Below are 26,127 nucleotides of genomic sequence, written 5' to 3'. Positions count from 1 at the left end.
CTTCAGTTCTATCCGCATCCCCAAAGGCAAGGGAATTAAAAGCAAAAATGAAATATTGGGACCTCATGAAGATAAAAACTTCTGCATTGCAAAGGAAACCAACGGAATGTGAAAAAGATATTTGCAAATGACATATCAGATAAAGGGCTAGTATCCAAAATCTATAAAGAACTCGCTAAACTCCACACCCAAAAAACAAATAATCCAGTGAAGAAATGGGCAGAAAACATGAATAGACACTTCTCTAAAGAAGACATCCAGATGGCCAACAGGCACATGAAAAGATGCTCAACATCGCTCCTCATCGGGGAAATACAAATCAAAACCACACTCAGATATCACCTCATGCCAGTCAGAGTGGCTAAAATGAACAAATCAGGAGGCTATAGATGCTGGAGAGGATGTGGAGAAACGGGAACCCCTTTGCACTGTTGGTGGGAATGCAAACTGGTGTAGCCGCTCTGGAAAACAGTGTGAAGGTTCCTCAAAAAGTTAAAAATAGATCTACCCTATGACCCAGCAATAGCACTGCTAGGAATTTACCCAAGGGATACGGGAGTGCTGATGCATAGGGGCACTTGTACCCAATGTTTATAGCAGCACTTTCAACAATAGCCAATGGAAAGAGCCTAAATGTCCACCAACTGATGAATGGATAAAGCAACTGTGGTTTGTATACACAATGGAATACTACTTGGCAATGAGAAAGAATGAAATATGGCCTTTTCTACCAAACTTTTAAACAAGACTTAAACCACTTGTCAAATTAGTCCCAAAATTTAAGACAAATCAAAAATTCCAAATTACCTCTGCATGGACAACATTACCTTGATATCTAAACAAAGCAAGGACACAACACACACACACATAAAGAATATTTTAGGCCAATATTGCTGATGCGCATTCAAAAATTCTCACCAAAATATTAGCAAACAGAATTCCACCATACATCATACGGCTTGATCAAGTGGGGTTTATTCCATATATGCAAGAATGGTTCAGTATCTGCAAATCAAACAACTTGACACACCATATTAACTGACTGAAAGATCAAAATCATGTGGTAATCTCAACAGATGCAGAGAAAGCATTCAACTAAATTCAACATTGATTTATGGTAAAACCCCCAACAAAGAGTGTAGAGAGGGACTACACCTCCACAGAATAAAGGCCATATATTACACGCCCACAGCTAACAACATTTTCAATAATGGAAAGCCAAAAGCTTTTCCTGTCAGATCAGGATCAAGACAAGGAAGTCCACTCATATCCCTTTTATTCAACATAGTCCTGGAGGTCCTAGGCACAGAAATCTGAAAAGAAAAAGAAATAAAGGGCACCCAAATTGATAAGGAAAATGCAAAATAGCCACTATTTGCAAATGACATGATTCTCTAGGTAAAAAACTGAGAGACTCCACCAAAAAAAACCTGTTAGAACTAATTAATTAAATCAGGTAAGTTGTAGGGTACAAAATTAATATACAGAAATCATTAGATTTCTATGCACTAGTAAAAAAAACTGTGAGAAAGAGAAATTAAGAAAACAATTGCATTTATAATTGCATTTATAAGAATACATTATTTAAGAATAAATTTAACCAAGGAGGTAAAATTCCTATACTCCAAACCTATAGGCCATAGATAGAAGAAATTTGAATTCATACAAATAAATAAATGGGAAAATATATACTATGCTTATGGAGTGGAAGATTTAATATTGTGAAAATGTCCATATTATGCAAAATGACCTATAGATTCAATGTAATCCTTTATGAAAACACCAATAACATTTTCACAGAACTAGAATAAACTATCTAAAAGTTTGTATAGAACTACAAGAAACTGTGAATATTCAAAACAATCATTAGAAAGACGAACAAAACTGGAAGAAACATGGCCTTACATTTCAAACTATACTACAAAGCTCTAGCAATCAAATCAGTATGGCACAACAATGGACACATAGAACAAAGGAATGGAACAGTAAGCCCAGAAATAAGCCTTTGTCCATATGGTCAATTAATATATGACAAAGAAGGCAAGAAGAGACAAAGGGGGAAAGAGAGTCTTCAGTAAATGGTAATTAAATAAACCTGGAAAACTATGTGTTAAAGAACAAAACTGGACTGTTTCTTTACAACATACACAAAAATAAATGTAAAATGAATTAAAGACATAGATGTAAGACCTGAAACCATAAAACTCCTAAAGAAAGTGTAGGTAATAAACTGTTGGAGGTAGGTCTCATCTTTATTCTTTTGGGTCTGTCTTCACAGAAATGGCGACAAAATGAAGAATAATACATCAAACTACAAAGATTTTGCCCAGCCAAGGAAACTACCTACAAAACAAAAAGGCAGCCTACTGAATGGGAGATGATATTTGCAGATGATATATCTGACAAGAGGTTAATGTCTAAAATATATGAAGAATTTCTACAGCTCAACACCAAAGGAACCCATACAAGTGATTAAAAATGGACTGAGGACCTGAATAGATATTCTTTGAAATAAGATAAACAGATAGGCAATAGACACATAAAAAGATGCTTAACATTACTAATGATCTAGAAAATGCAAATCAAAACCACAATGAGAGGTGCGCCTCGGTGATTCAGTTGGTTATGCATCCAACTTCAGGTCATGGTCTCCTGGTTGGTGGGTTCAAGCCCTGCGTTGGGCTCTGCTGACAGCTCAGAGCCTGGAGCCTGCTTCGGATTCTGTGGCTCCCTCTCTCTCCACCCCTACCCCTGCCTTCTCAAAAATAAGCATTAAAAAAATAAAAAAGTACTTTCTCTGTCCTACTCCAATATTTTGAGTTAAGTGAAATTTTTAAACATTTGTTAATTATCCTCTACATAGTTAGACTTAGGCTTTTTTTCATTTCCAACAAATATTCCCATTAAAATACAGACACCTAGTTATCATTGGAGGAGGAATAAATAAATAAAATGAATAATTATTTAATATTCAAATATCTCATACAGTGCTATTGTTCAATATTGTCTAATATTTTATCTTTCCCACAGGATTTGTTTTTTTTTTTAGCAGTAACTTAAACTTGTTTACAAATAATAAAAATAGAATGTAGGTATATTAAAAACTAAGGTAGAAAATTGATAAGATAAATTCAGAAATTGATGTCTTTATGACAGTTACAATAAAATGGAAAATGTAGTCAATCTTCTCTATTAGGTCAAATATAATTAAATATCTGTCGATAGGATAATGATTTTAGAATATTTTTGGTATAGTGGAAATGACATAATAAGGACAGAATAAAAAGTACATAATGTCAAGATGTAGCAAAATTGTCTAAAAGTAAAACTTAAACATCTAAGATATTTTACACAAGGCCTAAGTCCTCAGTGTTTGTCATTCAGAGGGAAGCAAGTGAACAGCCTGGGTGGTTAAGTCTCTGACCCCAGTATCTCGTGGAACATAAAATTTGTCAGAGGCATTTGCTGAGGCACAAATGAAATGCCACACTGTAAGCTCAAAGCCTCTACATTCTGGAGGTGTGTGAGGAGATAAAGTGTCTTCAAAATCGCCCAAGAGTAAGAATTTCCTGTTCAAATTTGAAGTGACACATTGATAAGAAATCTACTTTTTCCATTATTGCCTCACTCTGAGCTCTCACAGGGCTGGCAGGCTGTGAAGACCACAGATATTTTCTGTTTACAAGAGGAACCTGGTTCCCTCTGGACGATGCGTGACTGGCCAACAGAAGGTATGTGTCACCACGGTCCTGCCTTTCTAGGAGTCACCTCAGTGAGTGGGAGATTGTAAATGCTGGTGGGATGCATCTGAGACACAGCTAATATACAATGAAATCACAGAGAACATTGGTATCTGCATTCCAACAATTCAGGGTAACAAACAAGAATGAGCATGAAATATGTTGGAGATCTTAACATATTCAAATTCTTGCCTGTGGAGAAGTCATTGAGAGCATATTGATATGCATAATTGGGTTTGTAAATCAATATAATTTTGGGTGAGATCAAATAAGCATCATGACGAAGGACACTTAATTTGGATTTGTCATCAATTGTCATCAATGATATATTACATATTATTTGATATTTACCCAGCCTTTAAAAATAGATTCTTAAAATGAATCCATTATATCCTATAGGTCAAATGTAATTCCTCATACACTTACTTCAATAAATGAAAGCAGTTTGATTTTTTATAATATGCAAAATGAGGTACCTTCTGTAAAAATGCTAACTTAAACTTAACTGTAAACAATCCAAAGACTTTTTATAAAATTGAACAAAACTTGGCCAAGAAAGATATTCAATACTGAAAGACACTCCTGTCTAATGAATTGTGTTACATGGTCTGAATGATATGAATCACTAATGATAAACAATTATTGTGTTAAAAATAATTAATATAACTAATATGTTATTGAGATCTTAGAACAGTCAGATTGAGTTTAAGTGCTTTATATGCATCACATTCTACATATTTTAATTCCTATTTGAGATTAGTAAATTAGATAGCTAGACACTAAATAATCAAAAATTTTTTTAGCAATTTTTTTATATTTGAGAGACATAGAGCACGAGTGGGGGAAGAGCAGAGAGAGGGGGAGACACAGAATCCAAAGCAGGCTCCAGGCTCTGAGCTGTCAGCACAGAGCCCAGTGCATGGCTCCAACCCATGAACCATTAGATCATGACCTCAGCCGAACTTGGACGCTTAACCGACCAACCACCCAGGCGCCTCATCATGAAAGAATTTTTAAAGGTGATACTTTGCACTTTGAGAGTCAGGCGTAATTCCAGAGTTCACTGACTGCACAGCTCATTGACTGAAGTGTGAAATTACATTTATGTGATTTATTAGTATAACTGTACAACTAGAGTCTACCCTCACTGCCTTTGAAATAAGATCTTTCTAGAAGTTTGTAACAATTGTGTTCCTCCATAAACGATCTACCCTTTTATTTATCATAAAGGTTTCATATCTTTGACATTAAATCAGTTGTCACTGTTTGATGTTCATTAAGTCTTCTTTTAAAAATGTTTTTTTGTGTTTTGTTTTGTTTTTTTTTTCTGTTTCCACTGTTGTTCCTGCTTTGGATAACTTATTGTGCCATGTAACATTTTGCAACATATGAAATATTTCTTCTAAAATTTAACAATTCTCAGAACTAACCAGATATTCAAAATAAAATATCATTTTGATAGTACTGCATTACTTTTTAGAAACACAATTTAAAACCACAAATAAAAGTCATTTGCAACAGGAAATTCCTACATGTGCTAAAAATAATATTCTCCTATCTTAGAGATAGGCTTAATTTTTAACCAATAATGGCTTTAACATTGTCAAAAAATGGTGCAACACTTTTGTTTCTAATACAGCATTTTAATTTTAACCTGGTTATTCTCATAGTGTTGAAATATGTCTGTGGAAACTGTCCTCACGTTCATGAGGACATTATTACTCATGAATTCCTTTCTTTTCCACTAATTTAGTGCTTTACATGTTTTCCAATCAGTATTATTGTGCTATTATTGTAAATAAAAAAACATTTATTCTATCATGAAACACTTATTTCAAGCTCTGTGGAAGTTAGTACCAGATTTTACATTATTCAACTGCAAATGAGGAGTATCCCTCACCCTGCACCCCACCCGGTGTCACTGTACTAGCAATGTCGTCAACACATGACACACACTCTTGATCAAGACCTTCAGGGCAGTTTCATCCACATTGTAGCTGACACTACTCAGCTGCAGACATGAGCAACCAAGGCGTGACTTATGCGGAACTCCATCATGCTAAGGGCTCAAAAAGACAGCAAGTGCAACCTAAGGGCACGAAAAGTTCCATTCCAGTAACTGAGGAGGAGATAACCTATGCAGAATTGAATCTTCAAAATGCTTCTCGGGACCTTCAAGGGAATGGCAAGAACTCTCCCTGCAAAGGTAAAACATTTAATACAAGCAGGTATATCTGTTTTAGGATGTGAAGGTAGGGTGCAGGTGTGTGGGGAAAGAATAGAATTTCACATAGTTTTCATTTGTGAGGACCAGAGCTGGAGGTTGGAATATGGTATTGAATTGAATGCATTGGTATATTCTGAGAGAAGATTCCAATGATAGTGATGGGTTTGAGGTGCAGGTTATTGTATGTGATTCCGTGTGCATTGTGGGTTCTCTTGTTTGTAAATCTCCTAAATGATTGTTTGCGGGCATCCTTTCTCAGTGTTTGCCTTTCTCTTCCTACTACTCACCTTCAGGTCCAGAGAAGCTCATTGCCAGTATCTTGGGAATCCTCTGCCTCATCTTGATGTCCACTGTGGTAACAATAGCTGTTATCCCCTGTAAGTACGTGTTTGAATGACTAAAAGGGAATATTTCACCTTACTGATCATTAGTTCCTCGACATAGTGTGTAAATACTTTGAATTTATTATCTCATTTTAACGCATTTTTAATGCATGCTCTAAGTGTGGAATGATTATTTAGAGGTTATCTAAAGTAGAAATAACAATACATTTAGGGAGAATTAAACATATATTTGGATTTAATAACTCGAAGGCAAGTCATAGAAGAGACTTTCCGGTGAAATACTCATTAATTCTTGAGATTGCTTAAACCAAATATTGTAAGAGATGGTGAGGTTTGGTTCTTTAATCTTTTGAAGTATTTCCCCCCTCATGTTCATTACTTTATTAAATTTGGTAAAATAGCACACCCAATTTTAAAGTAGGAAACTCAAATTATTATGATTTATTTCATTGAATATTATGTTTTTTGAGAATTGCTTTAATGTTCTAGCTACTGAAGGACCAGAGCAGAACAAAACATCCCTGGAAACAAGGATCCACAAAGGTACAACATCCCTTGCAAAGTTCTGATATTAGTTTCGTGTCTATTTTAGCTCTATCTTCAACTAGGCAAAGAGGATAATAGATTCTTTTGGGAAAAGTGAATTAGGAAATCGCCTAATGAACTTTCAGGCATAATGATTATAGGACAGTATTACTTCTCAGGCAACAACACTAAGAAATACTCATTTAAAATTACCGTACCCGTTGTTAACAATTGCCTCACATTCCCTCCTCCTATGACATGATAAAAGATAAATCATTCCATAAAGGTGGTTTTGTTCACTGACTCTCAGGACATGTAGAGATGGGCATTTTTGTGTTTGCTTTATATGGGCACATAAATTAGGGGGATGAAAGCCTGACTCTTCTCTGAGTGTGTGTGTGTGTGTGTGTGTGTGTGTGTGTGTGTGTTTTGCTTTAATTTATCAGCTTGTGAGGGTCTACGAATATGTTACGTACACGTATGTGTATCCATATACAGTATGTAAATTTTCATTTTGTAATAGTCAAAGCTTTTTGGATAATATCTCATAATCTCTCTCCAGCGTGTCTCTGTTGTCATTGTCTGAAAGAGTGGGTTACATATTCCAACAATTGCTATTACATTAGCACTGAGGGAAAATCATGGAATGAGAGTTTGACGTCTTGTGCTTCTAAGAATTCTACCCTGCTCTACTATGATGATGAAGAGGACGAGGTAAGTTTTCAAGATGTTTCCAGATTCTATTAAAAGCTTGTGAGTTAATATTATGCTTGTAGAGTTCATCCATAGTTACATATGTATTTATAGTTTATTCATTTTAAAGTCTAATATTCCATGGTTTGACTCTATGACACATTATTTACATTTTTATACTTTTAATATACACTTGATAATTTCTAGGTCTTACTTTTCATAGAAACCTGTGTTTCTAGAAATGCTCTTTTTCCTGAAATAGACTTTACATTTAATTTTACAACACATCAAGGAAACTAGGCATATGATTGTGCAAATTGATTACAAAATAGTTAGAATCACACAGTTACAAATTACATCATGAGACAGAAGTTTAGAGCCTTTATCAGGCCTGCCCATTTTCATTGTATGAAATATCTCTGTTTATTTGGAGCTTTATATCAATGGAATCATTCAATGTGCATTTTTCTGTGTGTCTCCCTTCTCTCCCAGATACTATCTGTAATGTGTCTATATAAACACATTTGTCTATAGTTTGTGAAATTTCACTGCTGTCTTATATGAATTTGACATTTTAAAAACCATTCTCAGAAATTTAGTTTTTTTTAATATGTGGATATTATGAATAAAATTTTATGAAAATTCTATGTCTTCCTCAACATATCATAATCACTTATTATATATACCTACATATATATATATAACTACATAACATATATAACCACATAATATATATACTATACATATTATAACTATGTAATATAAATATGGTTTTCATAATAAAATAATGATGTATAAATGTAAAATGATTGTATTTATGTATAATTATACTACACTTCCCTGTAAGCATTAGTAGGAAATTGCACAGTCATAGATATGTGTATATTTCACTATACTAAATTATCCCTATATTTTTCTATTTTATTGTGTAAAATACGTTGTACCAAATAGGCCTTTGATCCAAAGCTCAGCAGTCTCAGAAAAATGAATTAAAAGTTCTGATGGTTAGAAACAGTACCATTTTCCTGGGTTGTAAATCTCAAGGCTATTCTCTTTTGTGAGAATGAGAAGTGTTGGGTTGTGTCTCTTGCCCATTTCTCCAGGATGGTGTCTTCTTTTCACTTCTTAGAAGTCTTTGTCATATTTCAGATATGATCTCTTTTTTGAGCTTTTAAGATGCAAATACCTGCATCTGCATTTTCACTCTCCTACTGGAGTCTTTAATGATCAGAATTTTTATTTATTTATTTATTTATTTATTTATTTATTTATTTATTTATTTTAAATATAATTTATTGCCAAATTGGCTTACATACAACACCCAATGCTCATTCCAGCAAGTTCCCTCCTCAATGCCCACCACCCATTTTCCTCTATCCCCCACCCCACTATCCACCCTTAGTTAGTTCTCTGTATTTAAGAGTGTCTTGTGGGTTGCATCCTTCCCTCTCTGTTTGTAACTATTTTTTTCCACTTCCCTTACACCACGGTCTATTCTTAAGTTTCTCAACATCCACATATGAGTGAAAACATGATATCTGTCCTTCTCTGACTGACTTATTTCACTCAGCATTGTACCTTAAGCCGTATAGTTTCTTTGGTCAAGTTTCTTTTCTTTTCTTTTTCCCCACCTCCTTCTTCATTTTCCTTTCTCTCTCTCTGGAATGAACAGAATTTTAATGTTACCATGGTCCTACTTAGCATTTTGTGTGTTACAATGATTATTACGGACCTATTTGAGAAGTTAGCAAAAGTTCATGAATATAATTTCCTCTATTATATTCCTGCATTTACCTTTTTCTTTCTTTACTTACATTTTAACTTTTAATTATGGTTTATTATCCAAATAGAATTTATTTTTTGTGATGCTATATTTCTGATGCTCAGATAAAAGTGAAGGTTATATTTTTCTACATCATTACCTCTGTGATGGAGCATCATTTATAGCAAAGTAGGTCTTTTCTTCATCAATAATTTTATATACATAAAGTTATATATGTATACATATTCTCTAATCTCCTTTATATAAATAATATAGACATTATATATCTTTATATAGAGAAGTATATATTCATAGATCACAGTCTATACAGTCCATCACAACCCACAGCAGTTCGAGTAAAATGTAGAGACTTACTTGCCTTTATGACCCCTTACCATGTCCCAATTATACTCTACGTGTTCTATTTCTCCACTTACTTTGAGAATCACATGGAGTTTATAATTTTACTTCAAGTGATAATTTTGCTTCAAATATCAAACAATTTCGAAAACACAGGAGGTGAAGGAAAGTCCATTAACCTAGTAAGAATTTTATTCTTACTTTTATTCTCTCTTTCTTCCTTATGAGACAAAATGCCTTCTTTTACCATTTATTCCCTTTAGGAGTTCTTTCAGAGTGGATCTGCTGGTGATACATTTTCTTAGTTTTCCTTTATCAGACAAAGTCTTGATTAGGATGCCTATTGATATTTTTGGTGGATAGTCAATGGTTTTTTATTAGAATCACGCAGTTAGTGTCTAAAACTTTTCTATATTTCTAGCATGCCTTTTATATGTCATTTTGACCAGAGAGAAAAAATATTTTGGAGACTTGGGTGTGTACCTGTTGGTGTCTGTGGTTTGCTAGGCTCTCTGACACCAGTCTATGTGAGGTAGAGGGAAATTCCGGGGAGCTCACCACCATGTCATTCCTCGGGTCTCCAGGGCTGGGATCTGTCGTCTTTCTTGTTATCTTTCTGACTCTATGTTGTCTTATGAATAATACCCAGGGATTGTAGCTGTATTGGTGGGAGGAATAGGGAAAAGTCTATCCAGTCTATTTTTCCAGAACAGAAAGTCTGGTCTGGGGTGGTTTTCATTTGAATGCTCCTAAGACTAATTGTGTTGAGCATCTTTTCCTGTACTCATTGGCCATGTCCACATGGTGTTTGGTGAAGTATCTATAGAAATATTTTGGTAATATTTTTACTTTGTTTCATTGTATTTTGAGAATTCTTTACGTACCCTGGAGGCAAGCCTTTTATTAGATGTATGATTTGTACATGTTTCTTCACAAGTTTATGACTTTTCTCTTCAAAGAGCAGACATTATCTTGATGAACTACACTTCATCAAGTTCTTCTTTTATGGATTGTGTTCTTGGTATTTTGTCTAAAATATCTCTGCCCAACTGTAGGTCATGCAGTTTTTATAATACGTCTTGAAAGGTTTTGTTTTCAATTATGTGTGATCAATTTTGAGCATTTTAAATATAGTATAAAGTATATAATTATTAATAGTATTTAATACTCCATTGTTTCCACAGCCTTTATTGAAAAGACTATACTATTCCAATGAGTGTGCATTTTTTGGAAATCTGCATTTCGTATTGTGTGGGTACAAATTTTGCACTTTCTCACGTGTCCTTATGTTTTTTTTTATGTTAGTTTCATAATTTAAATACATTCCCAGGGGTGACTGGGTGGGTCAGTCATTAGGGCGTCCGACATTGGCTCAGGTCATGATGTCGCGGTTCATGGGTTGGAGCCCCACGTCAGGCTCTGTGCTGGCTGTTAGAGCCTGGAGGTTGCATCGGATTCTGTGTCTCCCTCTCTCTGCTCCTCCCCCACTAACTCTCTCTTTCTCTCTCTCTCTCTCTCTCTCTCTCTCTGTCTGTCACACTCACACACAAATAAATAAAGCTTAATTTTTTTAAAAAAAGACCTTCCTTTTTATTTTAAATGTTTATGTATTTATTTTGAGACAGTGAGAATGCAAATGGGTGGGAGGGGCAGGGGCTCAGTACAGAGCCTGACTGCGGGGCTCCATCTCAGGAACAATCCGATCATGACCTAGGCAGGAGCACAACTGACTGATCTACCCAGTTGCCCCCTAAATTGTCCTTTGGTAAACGGTAAGTTTATACAAGTTCATTTTCAGAGTTATCTTATCTATTCAGGATCTTCCTGGATGTTTCCTATTCATTTGTATCTTTCTAAAGTTTTTTTTTAAATGTTTACATTTATTTATTTATTTTGTGTGAGAGGGAAGTGGACAGGAGAGGGACAGAGAGAGGGAAAGGAAGAGAGAGAAAATTCCAAGCAGGTTCCCGCTGTCAACACAGAGCCCAATGCAGGGATGCAACTCACAAATTGAGATCATGACCTGAGCCAAAATCAAGAGTTGGATGCTCAACCAATGGAACCACCCAGGTGCCCCTTTCTAAAGGCTTTTTAAAAAGGAGAATAAATATTAGTTTTTTCAGGTGCCTTCTTCATCAGAGGAATCACATTTAAATATATTTGCGTTTCTTCATAATATTCTCCTCTGATAGTTTTTATTGTGGTATAATGTACATACAGATGGATCACAGCTATACATGCCAATAGACGGGCTGAGTTTTCAGTGTGACCATTGCAGGGAATGAGAAAATGAATATTACCAGCATTGCAAAATGCCACTAACAAGTTCTTTTCTGCATTTTAAAAACGGTTTATAAACATGGAATCATACGGTATGCATATTGTATTTTTGGCATTTTCAGGTGAAGGTAAACTTGTGTGATTCATCCCTATAGCTGCACTGGTTGTAAATTGTCCACATCTCTTTGTTGTTCTGTTGTCGGATTGTACTACAATGTATTCACTGATTCTATTGCTGACGTTCTTGGATATTTGGGTATTGATCCATTTGGGGCTTCTTTGATTTATTCTACTACACATCTTTTACAGTCAGGTTTTAGCTAAACGTATGTGTATCATTTCTTCCTTCTATAACCTTAAGTGGCCCTTCTCTTCTTGCTTCTTGAGAGGGAAGCAACTTAGACCATGCATTTATAATGTTCTTCCTTTGTAGCGTAATTGACGAAGGTCAAAATTGTCTCTACCCGACTTTAGTTTCATCCTAAAAGTTATGATGTATTCTCAGTTTATTATCAACCCGTACAAGGTAATTTCTGTCATCCGGCACAAGATATTTTCAAAGATTTCATCTTTGAAAGGTAAATTTTTCAGAAGTCTATCACTTTCCACGTGTTCCTGGATTTCTTTCCATTGTTTCTTCTCATTGATTTCTTTGTCTTCAGAGAAAATACTTTGAATATTTCCATCCTCAAAATTTTTGATCCCTATCGATGACCTGGAACTCTTCCTATGTACGTCACTTATGTCAAGCTAGTTCCTAGTATTTTGACAGTCTTCCTTAGTCTTCCTGATTTTGTGAATAGCTGGTCTTACTGAAGGAAAAGGTTTCAGTCTTCAACTAAACTCATTGAGTTGTCTATTTATCCTTCTAATTCTGTCATTTCTATTCCATGTGTTTAAGGATTCTGTTGTTAGGTGAATAATGTATGTTTATAATTGTTTTATCTTCCTCATATTGACAGCCTTAACATGTTGAAATGTTTCTTTTAATTTCTACTAATATTTCTTGTTTTAACACTTACTTTGTCCTTAGAATATTGGCTTTGTTATTGGCCATTTCTGATTATTCCTTGTAGGGTCTATTTTTTTGGTATCCTTTTATTTTCTCCAATTTTGCCTTTGAATCTACCATGTGTCCATTACAGGGAGCATACAGATGGATGCTACTCTTTTATTCAGGACACTTTCTATTTTATAATTGGAATATTTATTTAATTCACATGAATGCAATTACTGGGATAGTTGGATTTAAGTATACCATTCGCTATTTACTCTATATTTATGTCTTGTTTTCTTTTTCCATTTTACCTGATATCGTTTGTATTAAACATATATTAGTGTTCCATTTTAATTCCTCTATTGATGTCTTAGCTATATTCTTAAGCTTTTTCCTTAGTAGGAGTGGTAGGTATTACAAATCTTTTGCTTGTTTTTATGGAGATGAAATTGACGTCTAACCTTGTATACATTTAAGGTCTACAATGTGTTCCTTTGATAAGTTTATGTATTGCCATATGACTACTGTGGCCATGTTAGGTAACACCTTTGTCATGTCACATGTTTATCATTCTTTGTGTGTGTTGAGGACAGCTAAGAATTAGTCTCAGCAACTTCAAAGTTTATAACACAGTAATGTTGTCTGTAATCACTACGTTGTATATTAGACCTCCAGCAATTGTTATCTGCTAGTTATAATTTTGTATTCTTTAAGAAATTTTTTTAATGTTTATTTTTTGAGAGAGAGAGACAGACAGACAGACATGAGTGCATGAGGGTCAGAGAGAGAGACACACACACACAGAATGTGAAGAAAGCTCCAGGCTCTGAGCGGTCAGCACAGAACCCGACATGAGACTCAAACTCAGAAACCGTGAGATCATGACCTGAGCCAAAGTTGGGTGCTTAATTGACTAAGCCACCCAGGAGCCCCGTTAATTTGTATTCTTAAATATCTTCTGAAACCCCCCAACCCACAACTCCTGGATAAACACATTCTACTCTTTGTTTTTACCAGTTCAGTTTTTTAGATTTCCTATGTAAGGCAATACAATATTTGTCTCTCTCTGTCTTATTTTTGTCACTCAACATAATGCCTTCAAGGCCCTCCCATTTGCCCACAAATGGCAAGATTTTCTTCTGTTACCTGCTTAAATAATATTTCAGTGTTTGTGTGTGTGTGTGTGTGTGTGTGTGTGTGTGTGTGTGTATGGGTATGTACGTGTATATATATCACACTTTCTTTAATTATATGTCAGTTGGCAGATACTTAGGTTCCTTTCATTTCTCGGCTATTGGGAATAATGTTGCAACGAGCATGGTGTGCAGATAGACCTTTGAGGAACTGATCAGTGCCTTTATTTATTTTGAAAATTGTTTAATGTTTTTTTTTTAATTTTTTTTTCAACGTTTATTTATTTATTTTTGGGACAGAGAGAGACAGAGCATGAACGGGGGAGGGGCAGAGAGAGAGGGAGACACAGAATCGGCAACAGGCTCCAGGCTCTGAGCCATCAGCCCAGAGCCTGACGCGGGGCTCGAACTCACGGACCGCGAGATCGTGACCTGGCTGAAGTCGGACGCTTAACCGACTGCGCCACCCAGGTGCCCCATAATGTTTATTTTTGAGAGGAGGGGGAGGGTCAGAGAGACAGGGAGACACAGAATCCAAAGCACATTCCAGGCTTGGAGCTTCAGCACAGAGCCCAATAGGGGACCTGAACCCACAAACAAGATTATGACCAAAGCCAAAGTCGAACACTCAACCTAAGGAGCCGCCCAGGTGCCCCACTGATCAGTTCCTTTAAATACGTATGTAAAAGTGACATTACTGAAAAACTGCCATACTATTTTCCTTTGTGGCAGCACCAGTTTACATTTCCCCCAAAGGATTTCATTTTCTTCACATCCTCACCACATTAATTCTCTGTTATCTTTTGGAAAAAGCCTCTTACAGGTGTGAGGTGATATCTCATTGTGGTTTTGATTTGTATTACCCTGATCAGTGATTTTGAGCACCTTTCATGTACCTATTGGCCATTTGCATGTCTTCAGAAAAATGTATACTGAGGCCCTTGGCCCATTTTTATATTAGATTTCTTTCTTTGCTTTTATTTCATTGTTTGTGTTCTTTATATACATGTGATATTAGCCCCTTATCTGATATTGGATTCCAGATATTTTCTTCTCTTCTGTCCATGATCTCTCAATTATTTGATTCTTTCCTTTGCTGGGCAGAAGGTCTTTCATTTAAAGCAGTCCTGCTTTTTTTTATTTTAGTTTTTGTTGCCTGTGATTTTGAGGACTTATCCCTGAGTTCATTACCTAACCATTACCCAAGTCAAGGATCTTTTCCCTTTTGTCTCTCCCAGTGATTTTATATTTTTTATATTTTTTATGTGACCAATTTTTGTCTCTTAGTTTCAGCTTAATTAATTCTCTTTAACATTTGCATAGGGCAGGTATAATTTCTTCTGACACCTGACTTTAACCACCACAGGCCTCATCCTGCTGCTTTCCCCTGACTGCAATATGGGGCAAGTGTCGATACGTTGACACACCGCCCTCTAGGATGCTGGGAAAGTCTTTATCTTTTCTTCATTTCTAAATGACAGATTTGCTGAGTAAGGTATTCTTGGTTGACTGTTTCTTTCCCTTTGACCACTTTCAAAATGTCATCCCGCTTTCTTCTGTCATTCTATGGGAAGAAGATCTTGTGAGGTGTTCCTTTTTGGTGTCTGGCATGGCATGCTGACCTCAGAGCCCTCAAAGCACTTTTGAAGCTGTTGCCCAAGACCAGGCACACATGGAACTACCATAACAACTGGGTCTTGGTACATAAATTCACTTATTGTGGCTGTGGCACTAGGGAGGTGACATGTGTAGATATTCCATGGCAACTATACCTGGGTCTCAGGGGCTCACTGTTGTAACTCTGACTGGCACAGAAATATAGCAGTCACACAGGCCCTGGATGACAAGGTACAGTGGTGGCTTGGGGCCAGTGGTCAGCGTGTGGTAGCAACATATAGTGGGGAGGGTGAGTCAAAGGTTCAAGTCTGTCCCAAGTGGCAGTCACTAGAGAGCAGCAGAATGATCCATTCGTGGTTTGTTAAAGCCATGTATCAGGACCCAGGGATCTGGACACAGACCTCTAGCCACATGGCCTCGAATGGCAGCATAAGCGGTCATGTGGAAACTGAAAGTGTCTTGGGATGCAGCAGTAGAGTAGCAGCAATGAAGCGTCAGAGCCCTACAGTGGGACCGAAGAGATGGGGCTCAAGGCAGTGGTGACTTGGCCTACCAATGATGGGTCAGAGCCTTGAGCTAGCATAGGCGGAGAAAAGTCTTCGGGTGTTAGCTATGGCAGTTCAGAGTCAAGGCCTGGGAGGTTTGGGGGTTCCGAAGAGAAGAAGCATCCTTTACAATGAAGACACAGGGTCATAAAATGGAACATGGTGAGTGGGGCTCAGGGCAGCCACATAGACACCACTAGTTGTAGCTAAGGCACATATTAAGACGTTGGGGTCAGGAAACAGCCCCAGTAGTGTGAGGCAAAGCCCCAACTAAGACAGGAGTGGGCAAAAATCAGAGGCAGCTCTAGTCTCCTACAGACGAGGAGCTATGGCAACCAATCCTTAAGAGAAGAGCCCCTCAAGGCAACCCTCACTGTTGCAACACCTCCAGCCTCTGAGAATAGGTGTAGAGGGGGCACTCTGGGCTGGTGCATGAAGTGAGATCAGCATTGGTGAGGCACCTCTGCTGCAAAAGCTGAACACATGCACATAGTTGAAGCTTGCTGGGTTCTCCTGCTCCCCTCCTCTCCATGAGGTGACTTCCGCAGAGGGCATTCCTCCAGGAGCCAAGTGGCTCTCAGCTGGAGGGTTGGGTGAGGCAGGCCAAATGCTTCCTTTACTTTCCACGGGACCATCCTGGATTTTTGATCAGCACCTGATTTTTGCGACTTCTTTGTTGTCTAGAGCTTTCCCTGAGCCATGTTTAGCTTGAAGTTGTTGGTTTATTGTTCCGATTGATTTTGTGGGCAGATGAGCCTTATGGCCTCCTCGGTCTCCTTCTTGCTGGTGGCCCTCTTTATACGTGTATCATTAACTGATTGTCATCTACATCACATTAATCCTGACTAATTTCCAATAAAATATATTAAATTAGCACCAACATAGCTCCGTTCCCACCACGTGTTACGGGTAGGCTTCAACTTTCCAAAAAGTTTCATGACATCACTTTGCTTTTGTGAAAGAACTACATTAGTACCAGTTCTTGGTGAAGAGGAGAAATCTGAAGGGGACTTTTGTTTTTAGGAGAAAAGGCGAAAAGTGGAAATTGTGCTCAGTACTGATTTTACTCTTAGTGTCAGCTCACACCCCAAGCAGCAAGATTCGTCCTGTCAAGTTCATTTCTCAGAAACTATATACTCTGTATATCAGTTTCAAGCAGAAGTTTGAACTGTATTTTTGAGTGTCTGTGCTTCATCTCAATTTATTTTGTGCATCCACTCACAAGGTGTGTTTTGAGGTGTCAGAAAAGCCTAAGGGAGGGTATCTTTTGTGATTTGGGTTTTTGGGCGCTGGTTATTTTTTGCATCGGGGAAAGCTCAACCATCTTCCCATGTGAATTAATGATACTTGCTTTTTCAATTTATACCACCTCGGCTTAGGAAAGGTTTCATAAGGAACAACCTACTTTCAGAGAGAACAAGAAACATGTACTTCTAACAGTGCTGTCCTGAGGAAAGCTAGCCCTGGTTTCTGAACACAAATGGTTCGCATCTTTACCTTCTCTGCTTTCATGATTTCATATTGGGTCCCTGAAATGAAGCATTTGTGGAGACTGTACCACGAAAAGGAACAAATGCTAAAAACAATAAGGTTTATGCTATAGATCCCACCATACAGTGACTGCTATAATTATGGCCTCAAATATCTTATCTTTTAAAGCTATACACACAGGAATTGTAAAGGAAAGGAAAATACACACAGAGATTGTAAATTTCACCGACATATGTATCATTCCTGCTGATCTCTATTCTTTCTTGTGGATATGCATTACCATCTAGCGTCATTTACTTGCAGTTTGAAGAACATTGTTGAAAAGCAGGTGTCCTAAGTAGAAACCCTGTTTGGTTTTGTGTTTGATGTGGGGTCTTTGTGTATCTTCTTCTGTGAAAGACTGTTTTGCTGAATTTACAATTCTTGTTTGACAGGTGTTGTTTTTTTTTTTTTTCCCGTGAGTGTGCAGGGAGTGGGTTCGCTTTGTTTTTTTGTTTTGTTTTGTTTTTTCAGTATTTTTCTGGTGAAAACTCCTCTTTTAATCACATTCCTATTTTCCTAAATATAATGAGTTGTTTTTCCCTTGCTTTTTGTCAAGATCACTTCTTTCTGTTTGTTTGCCTTTCATTTTATTTTTCAGTTGTTGCAAAATAAAAGCCCACATAACAAAATCTACCGCATTACCCATGTTCAAAAAATCGACTACTTTCTTAGAGCGGTTTTAGGTTCATAGCAAAACTCAGACATAGCACTGATATGTGCTGTATTCCCCTACTGTCTATGTGTCAGTGCACAAGCAGTTCATGGACTCTCTCATTTGCAAAAGCCCTCAGTGGGGTGGTCTAGGTTTACTCTTGATGTTGTGCATTTTAGGAGTTTGGAGAAGTGTAGAATGACATGTATCAACCATTATGGAGTTATACAGAAGAGTTTCACTTCCTTCAAAATCCTCTGTGCTCCCCCTATCCATCCCCCCAAACCCTGTCAACCACTGATGTATTTACTGTCTGTATAGTTTTGCTTTTTCGAAATTGTCATATAGTGGGAATCTTACACTATCTCGCATCTTACACTTGCCTTAACTAGATGATGCACCTTACCAATTTAAGCACACAGGTTAGGAGTGCTATCACATTGTTGCCCAAAAGGTATCTAGAACTTTCTGCATGTAAAACTGGAACTCAACTCACTGAACAATAATTCCCGTTTTCTTCTTTCCCCTCAACCCTGAGCAATCACTATTCTACTTGCTCTATCACTTTTACTACTTTGGATACTTCGTATAAGTGGAATCATACAGTTTTATTTTTTACTTCGTATGTATGGCTGGCTATTTCACTTAGCATAATGTCCTGGAGTTTCATCCATATTGTAGTACGTGGTAGGATTTCCTTCCTTTTTCTGGCTGAATAATATTACAGTGTTATGTGTATACTACGCTTTCTTTCTCCATTCATCCATCAGTGGACATTTGGGCTGCTTCTATCACGTGGCTGTTATGAATAATGCTGCACTGAGCATGGGTGTGCACCTATCATCGAGATCTTGCTTTCAATTCTTTTAGTTTCCTCCATGTGGGATTGCTGATCCATGTGGTAATTGCATTTTTAATTTCTTGAAGAAGCTCCATACACTTCTTCATAACGGTTGACCGATTTACATTCCCAAGAATAGTGTGTGAGTCTCCTCGCTTTCAACCTCCACACTGAAACATTTTTTTAAAATATGTATTTATTTATTTTGAGAGAGGGAGAGAGAGAGAGAGAGAGGAGAGCGAGCACAGGAGGTGTAGAGGGAGGGAGGGAGAGAGCAACTGAAGCCAGCTTTGCACCATCAACACAGAGCCCGATGTGGGGCTCAAATCCAAAAACTGTGAGACAATGACGTGAGCCAAAACCAAGAGTCAGATCGTAACCAGCTGAGCCACCCAGTCGTCCCGACACATTTTTTTTATAGCATCCATCCTAATGAGTATGAGGAGACAACTCATGGTGATTTGATTTGCATTTCTTTGATCATTAGCGATATTGAGCATCTTTGCATATGATTTTCCACCATTTGTATGTTTCCTTGGAAATATGCCTATTTAATTTCTTTTCCCATTTTTTCTTTGTGTTTTCGGTGTTTGTTGTTGTCGTTAGTGACTTGTAGATTCCTTATATATTTTAGATATGATTCCCTTGTTTGATATATGATTTGCAAGTGTTTTTTCCACTCTGTCTTTTCATTGTTGATCATTCCCTTTAATGCACAGTAATTTTTTAGGTTGATATCGCCCATTTGTCTACAATGGACTTTTCTTTTGTGCTCTTTGTTTTTGGTGGCATAGCCAAGAAATCGTTGCCAAATACAATGTTGTTTATATTCCCCCATTTTTTCTCTGAGGAACTTTATAGGTTTACAACTTATATTTATGTCTTTAGTCCATTTTGAGTTAATTTTAGTGTGTGGTGTAAATGTAAACATCCAGCTTCATTCTTCTGCATGTGGGTAGTCAGTTTCCAAACACCCTTTTTGAATGATGCTGTCTTTCCCTACTGAATGGTCCTGGTACCTTTATCAAAACTGATTAGACTGATTATACCTGCGTTTGTGTCTGGATATTTTTAAGGGATTGTTTCCATGGGGGGTTTAGGGTCTGTCTCTTTCTGTTCCTTCATCTTGCTGCTTGTATCCCATTCTAGTCGGAACTAGTGTGCAGGGCAGGGGTATGGATTCTGTGGTAGATAATGTGGCGTAAGGCTGATGGAGGTGGAAGACGTGTCACCCAGCCCTGATTTTCACACTGACTTAAGTCACTTCACAATCCACTCTCTTCCCTCAAGTGTATTTCTTCATCTGTATTTGCCAGTGTTCTTTGGTCATTTCATTATGATGTCATGAGACATGGATTCGTACGTGTTCATTCTGTTAGCAGTTTGCTAAGTTTCTGGTGTCTATAAATATTTTAAATGATATTAGTAAGTTGTTCATTCATTGCACTTTATGATTGTTGTCCTGTTTTTTTCTGCCTCTGCTGTTCTCATATACTACTTAGACCTATGCTGGCTTTCATGATACTGTCTTGAAAGTCTCTGAATTGTGTAAATTCTTCTCTTTTTTCTGTCTCATCCAAAGATATAAATAAGTTTTGTTACTCCTCCAATTTCATCAGTTCTTTTCTATCGCATCCCAGATTTTCTGTAGAGGAAATTTAGTGAATTTTCCATTTCTGGTGCGTATTTATGCACTCAGATTCTCTGTGGTTTCTTCATATAGTTTTATTTCTCTGTTGATCTTTCCTACTTGCTATATTTCTGCCATCACATGTTCATGTAATTATTTCAACTAAGTTTTCTGTGTAGTTAACATATATTTATAAATATGACTTTTAAATACTTTTTTGTAGTATGTACAATATATATGACTTTTAAATACTTTTTTTTGTAATATGTACAACAACTTATCCCAGTAGAAGTTTCTATTGACCTATGCTTTCCCTTTGTTGGAAGACATTTTCCAATTTCTCATCATATTTTTTAACTTTTAGATAGACACTTTTTAAAATATCATTTAGGAAACATGCATTATTTAATTTTTCCTAGATTTATTATTTTTAATTTTTTTCTTATGTTTTATTTATTTTTGAGACACAGAGAGAGTGTGTGTGTGTGTGTGTGTGTGAGCAGGGGAAGGACAGAGAGAGAGGGAGACACAGAATCTGAAACAGGCTCCAGGCTCTGAGCTGTCAGCACAGAGCCCCACGCGGGGCTTAAACTCACCAACTGGGAGATCATGACCCGAGCCGAAGCTGGACGCTTCACCGACGAGCCACCCAAGCACCCCTAGATTTACTATTTTTTTGTGTGCAAAAACTTCATGGCAGAATCTTCTCCACTAAAGTCTCCCTGCTGATAGTTTTGTTCAATTTTTCCCAATTCTTATTGCTTACTTTATGACCATGTAACTTTGTAGCTTTGATGTTAATTACTAGGTTTTTTTTTAGAAAGGATGTGTTCAAACACTGCAGGTCAGTAGGCTTCCACCTTCCACAATGTGAGGTAGGTCTGCACACATGTGTCTGAGTGTGGGAGGGGACTGTTCATAACTTTACTATCAATTCTCTGACCTCCTGTGCTGTTACGTTCTCCTGGGTTCCTCTTAGTCTCCTCTCCATCTGCGCATATTTTCTCCATCAGCTAAGAGTGTTAGAGAGCCAATGTCAACTCTTCCGTTATATTCTCACATCCAGTATCTTTCCATTATATTTATGGGGCTCACAGTGCTTGACACAAACACCACAAGCTCTGACCAGGACAAGAATGGGTTTTCTTCATCATTACCGAGCAAAATCAGCACTTGGAGCTGAAATATCAATGGGTACCCGTCCCCATCCCCAGTGCTGATCAGGTCTCCCAGCACCATTGCTCTTTGCAGCTTCTCCCAGTTGTAACAGCTGCAGTCTTCTTATCACTGAACCAGGGGTGGGCAGGTGGGGAGGCACGGGAGCATCCTAGGCGAGAAGATGACAAATGTGCTTCTGACTTGAATCTCCAGGATTTTTTCCAATGTACATATTTCATAAGTTATTAACTTTTGATCCATTTCTAAACTCTGCAATTGTTTTCACGGTCAGTTTGTCCTCTTCACTTAGTCCTACTAAGATAATTTTATACTTTAGTGTCCAGTGCATAACATTATATTATAATTTGAAAGCTTCTATAAAGGAAGAAAAGATGAACTTTTATTTGCTTTTACAGAATTATTTGAGTATAAGAACTTGTATTTGACTTCTAATGAAATTTATTTTCTCATAGTTTTTGTCGAAATTACTCTCTTATACTATATGGATTAGAGGCTCCCAGAAAAGCCATCATAGTTCATCTGTGCAGCCAAAAGCCTTAACATTTTCTTCCAAAGTGTAAGTTTCTTGACAACTTTGTATTTTATGCCTTACATTGATTAATCTTTGAAAGAAACAGAGCAACATGTGTAGAATCAGATAAACAGAGTTGTTGATGTTTTTCCATAGAAGAATAGTATGGGAAATATTCGGATTGAGGTATATAACTATTAGTCAAGTTAATGGTTTATTCAACAAAATACCCCGGTATATATTGTTAAGATTAATGAGGTATAATTCTTTCTATTTCAGGTTGTCAGTATCTTCAGAGAGTGACAAGAAATGTCCATATTTCCCTTTTTATTTTAAAAAAATTGGTTTTGCACCTTGCTTTGGAATAAGACTGTATGTTTGTAAGCACCAGGCATTTTAGTTGCTTCAGTTTGGCATAATGCTATTTCATCATTTATAAAGAATACATCTCTCATTACTTCAAAAACCATCCAATCCTTTTCTCTGCATATTTTTAAGAGATGGTTTTTAGTATAATTTTAGGTTCACAACAAGATTAAGAGGAAGGTACAGAGATTTCCTATATTGTCCCTGTCTGCACATATCCATGGACTCTCCCATTATCACCATCACTCACTAGAATGTTTCATTTCTTACCAAAGATGAGTCTGCATTGGGACGCCTTGGTGGCACAGTCAGTTAAGCGTCCGACTTCGTCTCAGGTCATGATCTCACAGTTTGTAGGTTTGAGCCCCGCATCAGGTTCTGTGCTGACAGCTCGGAACCTGGAGCCTGCTACAGATTCTGTGTCTCCCTCTCTCTCTGCCCCCTCCTCCAATCAGGCTCTGTCTCTCTCTCTCTCTGTCTCCAAAATAAATAAAAATAAAAAAAATGTTAAAGGATGAATCCACATCAATGCATATATATCACCCAAAGTCCAAAGTGTACTTGAGACTTCACCATTGGTGTCACAGAACTGTTTCTCCAATTTAATTATATTAATGTAAAAAAAATATACTCAGGTATATATTACTCATTTCTTAAGCTTTTGCTGTTTAGTAAAACAAATTATATATAAGTTAGATATCACAATATTATTGTAAAATTCTGAATGAAGTGAGTAATTCCACTTACATTTCCTACTTAATTGATTTCTCCTAGCCCTTAAAAGTCCTCAAATGAGGATTGAGCAACCCAGGGTGACAAAGGCATGAGTCAGAATTAAGGCAGGAGACAGAAACAAGGGGAAGTTGAGGTAAACAATTACTATCTGCTTGGAAGGGAAAGTCTACGAAGAGGAAAGCCTACTAAAATAAAGAAAATTACAAAGAATATCATAGAATTAAAGGACGGATCACTGAAGCCAGGTCTACTCTCTGAAGATGGGATTCAGATGCCATTGAAGACGATGTGGCTACAAACAGCTTCACGGCTGACACGCTCACTGAAATGGCCTAGGACAGAGCAGCTCCACACTCCACGGCCTGAACCTGGTGAGGAAGGATCTCAGGCTGTGACTGGCAAACAGGAACAACTCCCTGTTAGAGCATCAAGAGAAAAGACCAGAAGACAGGAAACTGACAGATTGGCTCTAAGAACTCGCTGGAGGACGAATACACAGGACTTCTTGCAAGCATGCACCTCGCAACAAAGCCATAGTGGCCAAAGGAGAGAAAATATCATGAAACCAGGAAGAAGAGCCCTTTCTGCTGCACTGTCTCTCCATTGTCTCTTACCGACAAAAGTCAATTTTATGCGAGATGACCAGAGAGAAAATGGATAGGATCTTACACCGTTATCTGAGAACAGGGCACTGAGGGTGGATTTGGAGCTGAGAGTACTAAATGAACGGCTCCTTGGGATTATCATAGAACAACCACAGAGTTGGTGTATAAGAGCCATTCAGATCGGCCCCACTTCCTCCAAGAATGGAACCAAAGTGTACTCTCCCAATCTGTCTTGGTGCCACATGATCAAAGGTTACACTCATTTCAAGGTAGAAATTCGTTTTTAATTGGATAATAACCAGTGTCTTATATGTTGTTTTCTTCACCTGGGTTCAGATATTTTGGAAGATATTTAGTTTTTTTAATGTTTTTATGCACACACTTCTCACAGTCTTTACAACAATGCAAAAAAATAAACAAAATGCTAAATAATGGAGAAAACAAAAAATTAAAATCTACAGATATTTGCATGGGTCCAACAGCTAGTTATTGCCAGAATTCAAGATAAACTTGAGTAAGTTGATAATGACTCAGAGATATTTCCAGCCCAAATCAATTACAAGAAGGAGAGAGTTTAAACTCGATTATTACTTGCAAAAGAAATTCATATTTCATATATACTTTTGTTTGTAGAGATAGACATATTCTTTATTTTCTCTGTACATAATCCTTATGCTCTTCTAGAAAAATTATATGAACATTCAACATGAATAATTGTTAATGGTAGCTGTAACTAATTACTAAAGTCGTGTTTCATACAACCCAAGATTACAATGACATTGAAAATTAAGCATTTATTTTTCTTTCACCTGTTTGTGATTAGGCTATGATAGGGTTGATTGAGGCTGGGCGTGCATGCACTTGACTGCAGACTACATACAGATTCAGCTCAGATCTCTTTATAGGTTTCATTCTTAGAGGACCAAGCTACATGGCATATGATCTTTTATACCAGAGGTAACAGCTAGCAGAAATGGGTTTCTTATTGCCCGGTCTCTGAATTCATATCACATTCCCACTCACATTATATTGTGAAAACAAGTGATCACATCCTTACATTATATTGTGAAAACAAATCACATGGGTCAACTTCTCATGGTTGTCTGTAGAGTACACTCTTTTCAAAGTGGTCAGAGGGAAGAAATGTAGATTCACTGAAAATAACCTAATCTAACATTGTAGCCATAGGGATTTTTTAAATTATATTTCATGAGATAGATAAGCTTGTAAAAGAAAATTACTGGGAAATAGATTTAAAATTTAGTACTCTCTTCCCTTCCCATCTGGATTTTTTGCTTCTCTGCCCAAAATCCTTGTAAAGCAGTTTTGTACAGTGCCAAACATGGGGGTATAGATGCTTTCACCATGGTCCTTGATCAAATAAGGTATAAGCAGAATGAAATACAGTCTAAGGACATTGGCAGTGAAACTGGTCACTTTATGTAATTTCTAAGTGCACACTCTTAGCCCTGGGGCTCAGTTACAGAACTGCTCTGGCTCAGGTTCCTCTGAAGGAAAATATGATAAAAAGAGGATCTTATTCATAGTTACTTGAAGATTATTTGAACAGTACTTCTTGGCCCATAAGTATTCACTCTCTCTCGGGTATTTCGGCTTAAGATCTTGATGCTTTTGTGCCATCACCTGTGTTGTGATAATCTGAATTATAACACTTTCATAGGCTGTTCTGAGGAACAAATAATAATAAATAACATAATGCCTACAGATCCTTAAAATAAAGCCCAAGCACATGAAGGTCGTGCTGTCTGTGATCTCTTCATATTTTGCTTTTCCCAATGTTCAATAAAGGCCATTTTCCAATAAAACCAAAGCCATATAATTATCTTCTTCT

At 37.0% G+C, this 26,127-nt stretch overlaps 1 protein-coding gene across 2 annotated transcripts; it reads left to right on the top strand.

Moving 5' to 3' along the window:
• Window positions 1-5,241: 5,241 nt before the first annotated feature.
• On the top strand, window positions 5,242-26,127 carry LOC101100648 (NKG2-A/NKG2-B type II integral membrane protein-like). Of its 2 annotated transcripts, none has more exons than XM_045061372.1 (6): window positions 5,242-5,946; window positions 6,261-6,344; window positions 6,801-6,854; window positions 7,399-7,550; window positions 22,511-22,614; window positions 22,849-26,127. In XM_045061372.1, exons 1-6 carry the CDS (start codon window positions 5,760-5,762, stop codon window positions 22,967-22,969), a joined length of 702 nt encoding a protein of 233 aa, XP_044917307.1. In that variant the 5' UTR covers window positions 5,242-5,759; the 3' UTR covers window positions 22,970-26,127. The 2 variants fall into 2 exon arrangements, with proteins under 2 accessions (XP_044917307.1, XP_044917308.1); XM_045061373.1 differs by having other exon boundaries at window positions 5,243-5,946; window positions 6,267-6,344; window positions 22,849-26,126.

This window comes from Felis catus, chromosome B4 (genome assembly GCF_018350175.1).
Source record: "Felis catus isolate Fca126 chromosome B4, F.catus_Fca126_mat1.0, whole genome shotgun sequence".
Taxonomy (NCBI): domain Eukaryota; kingdom Metazoa; phylum Chordata; class Mammalia; order Carnivora; family Felidae; genus Felis; species Felis catus.
Note: the sequence above shows the minus strand (reverse complement) of the source record. Positions and strands in the feature narration are given on the sequence as shown.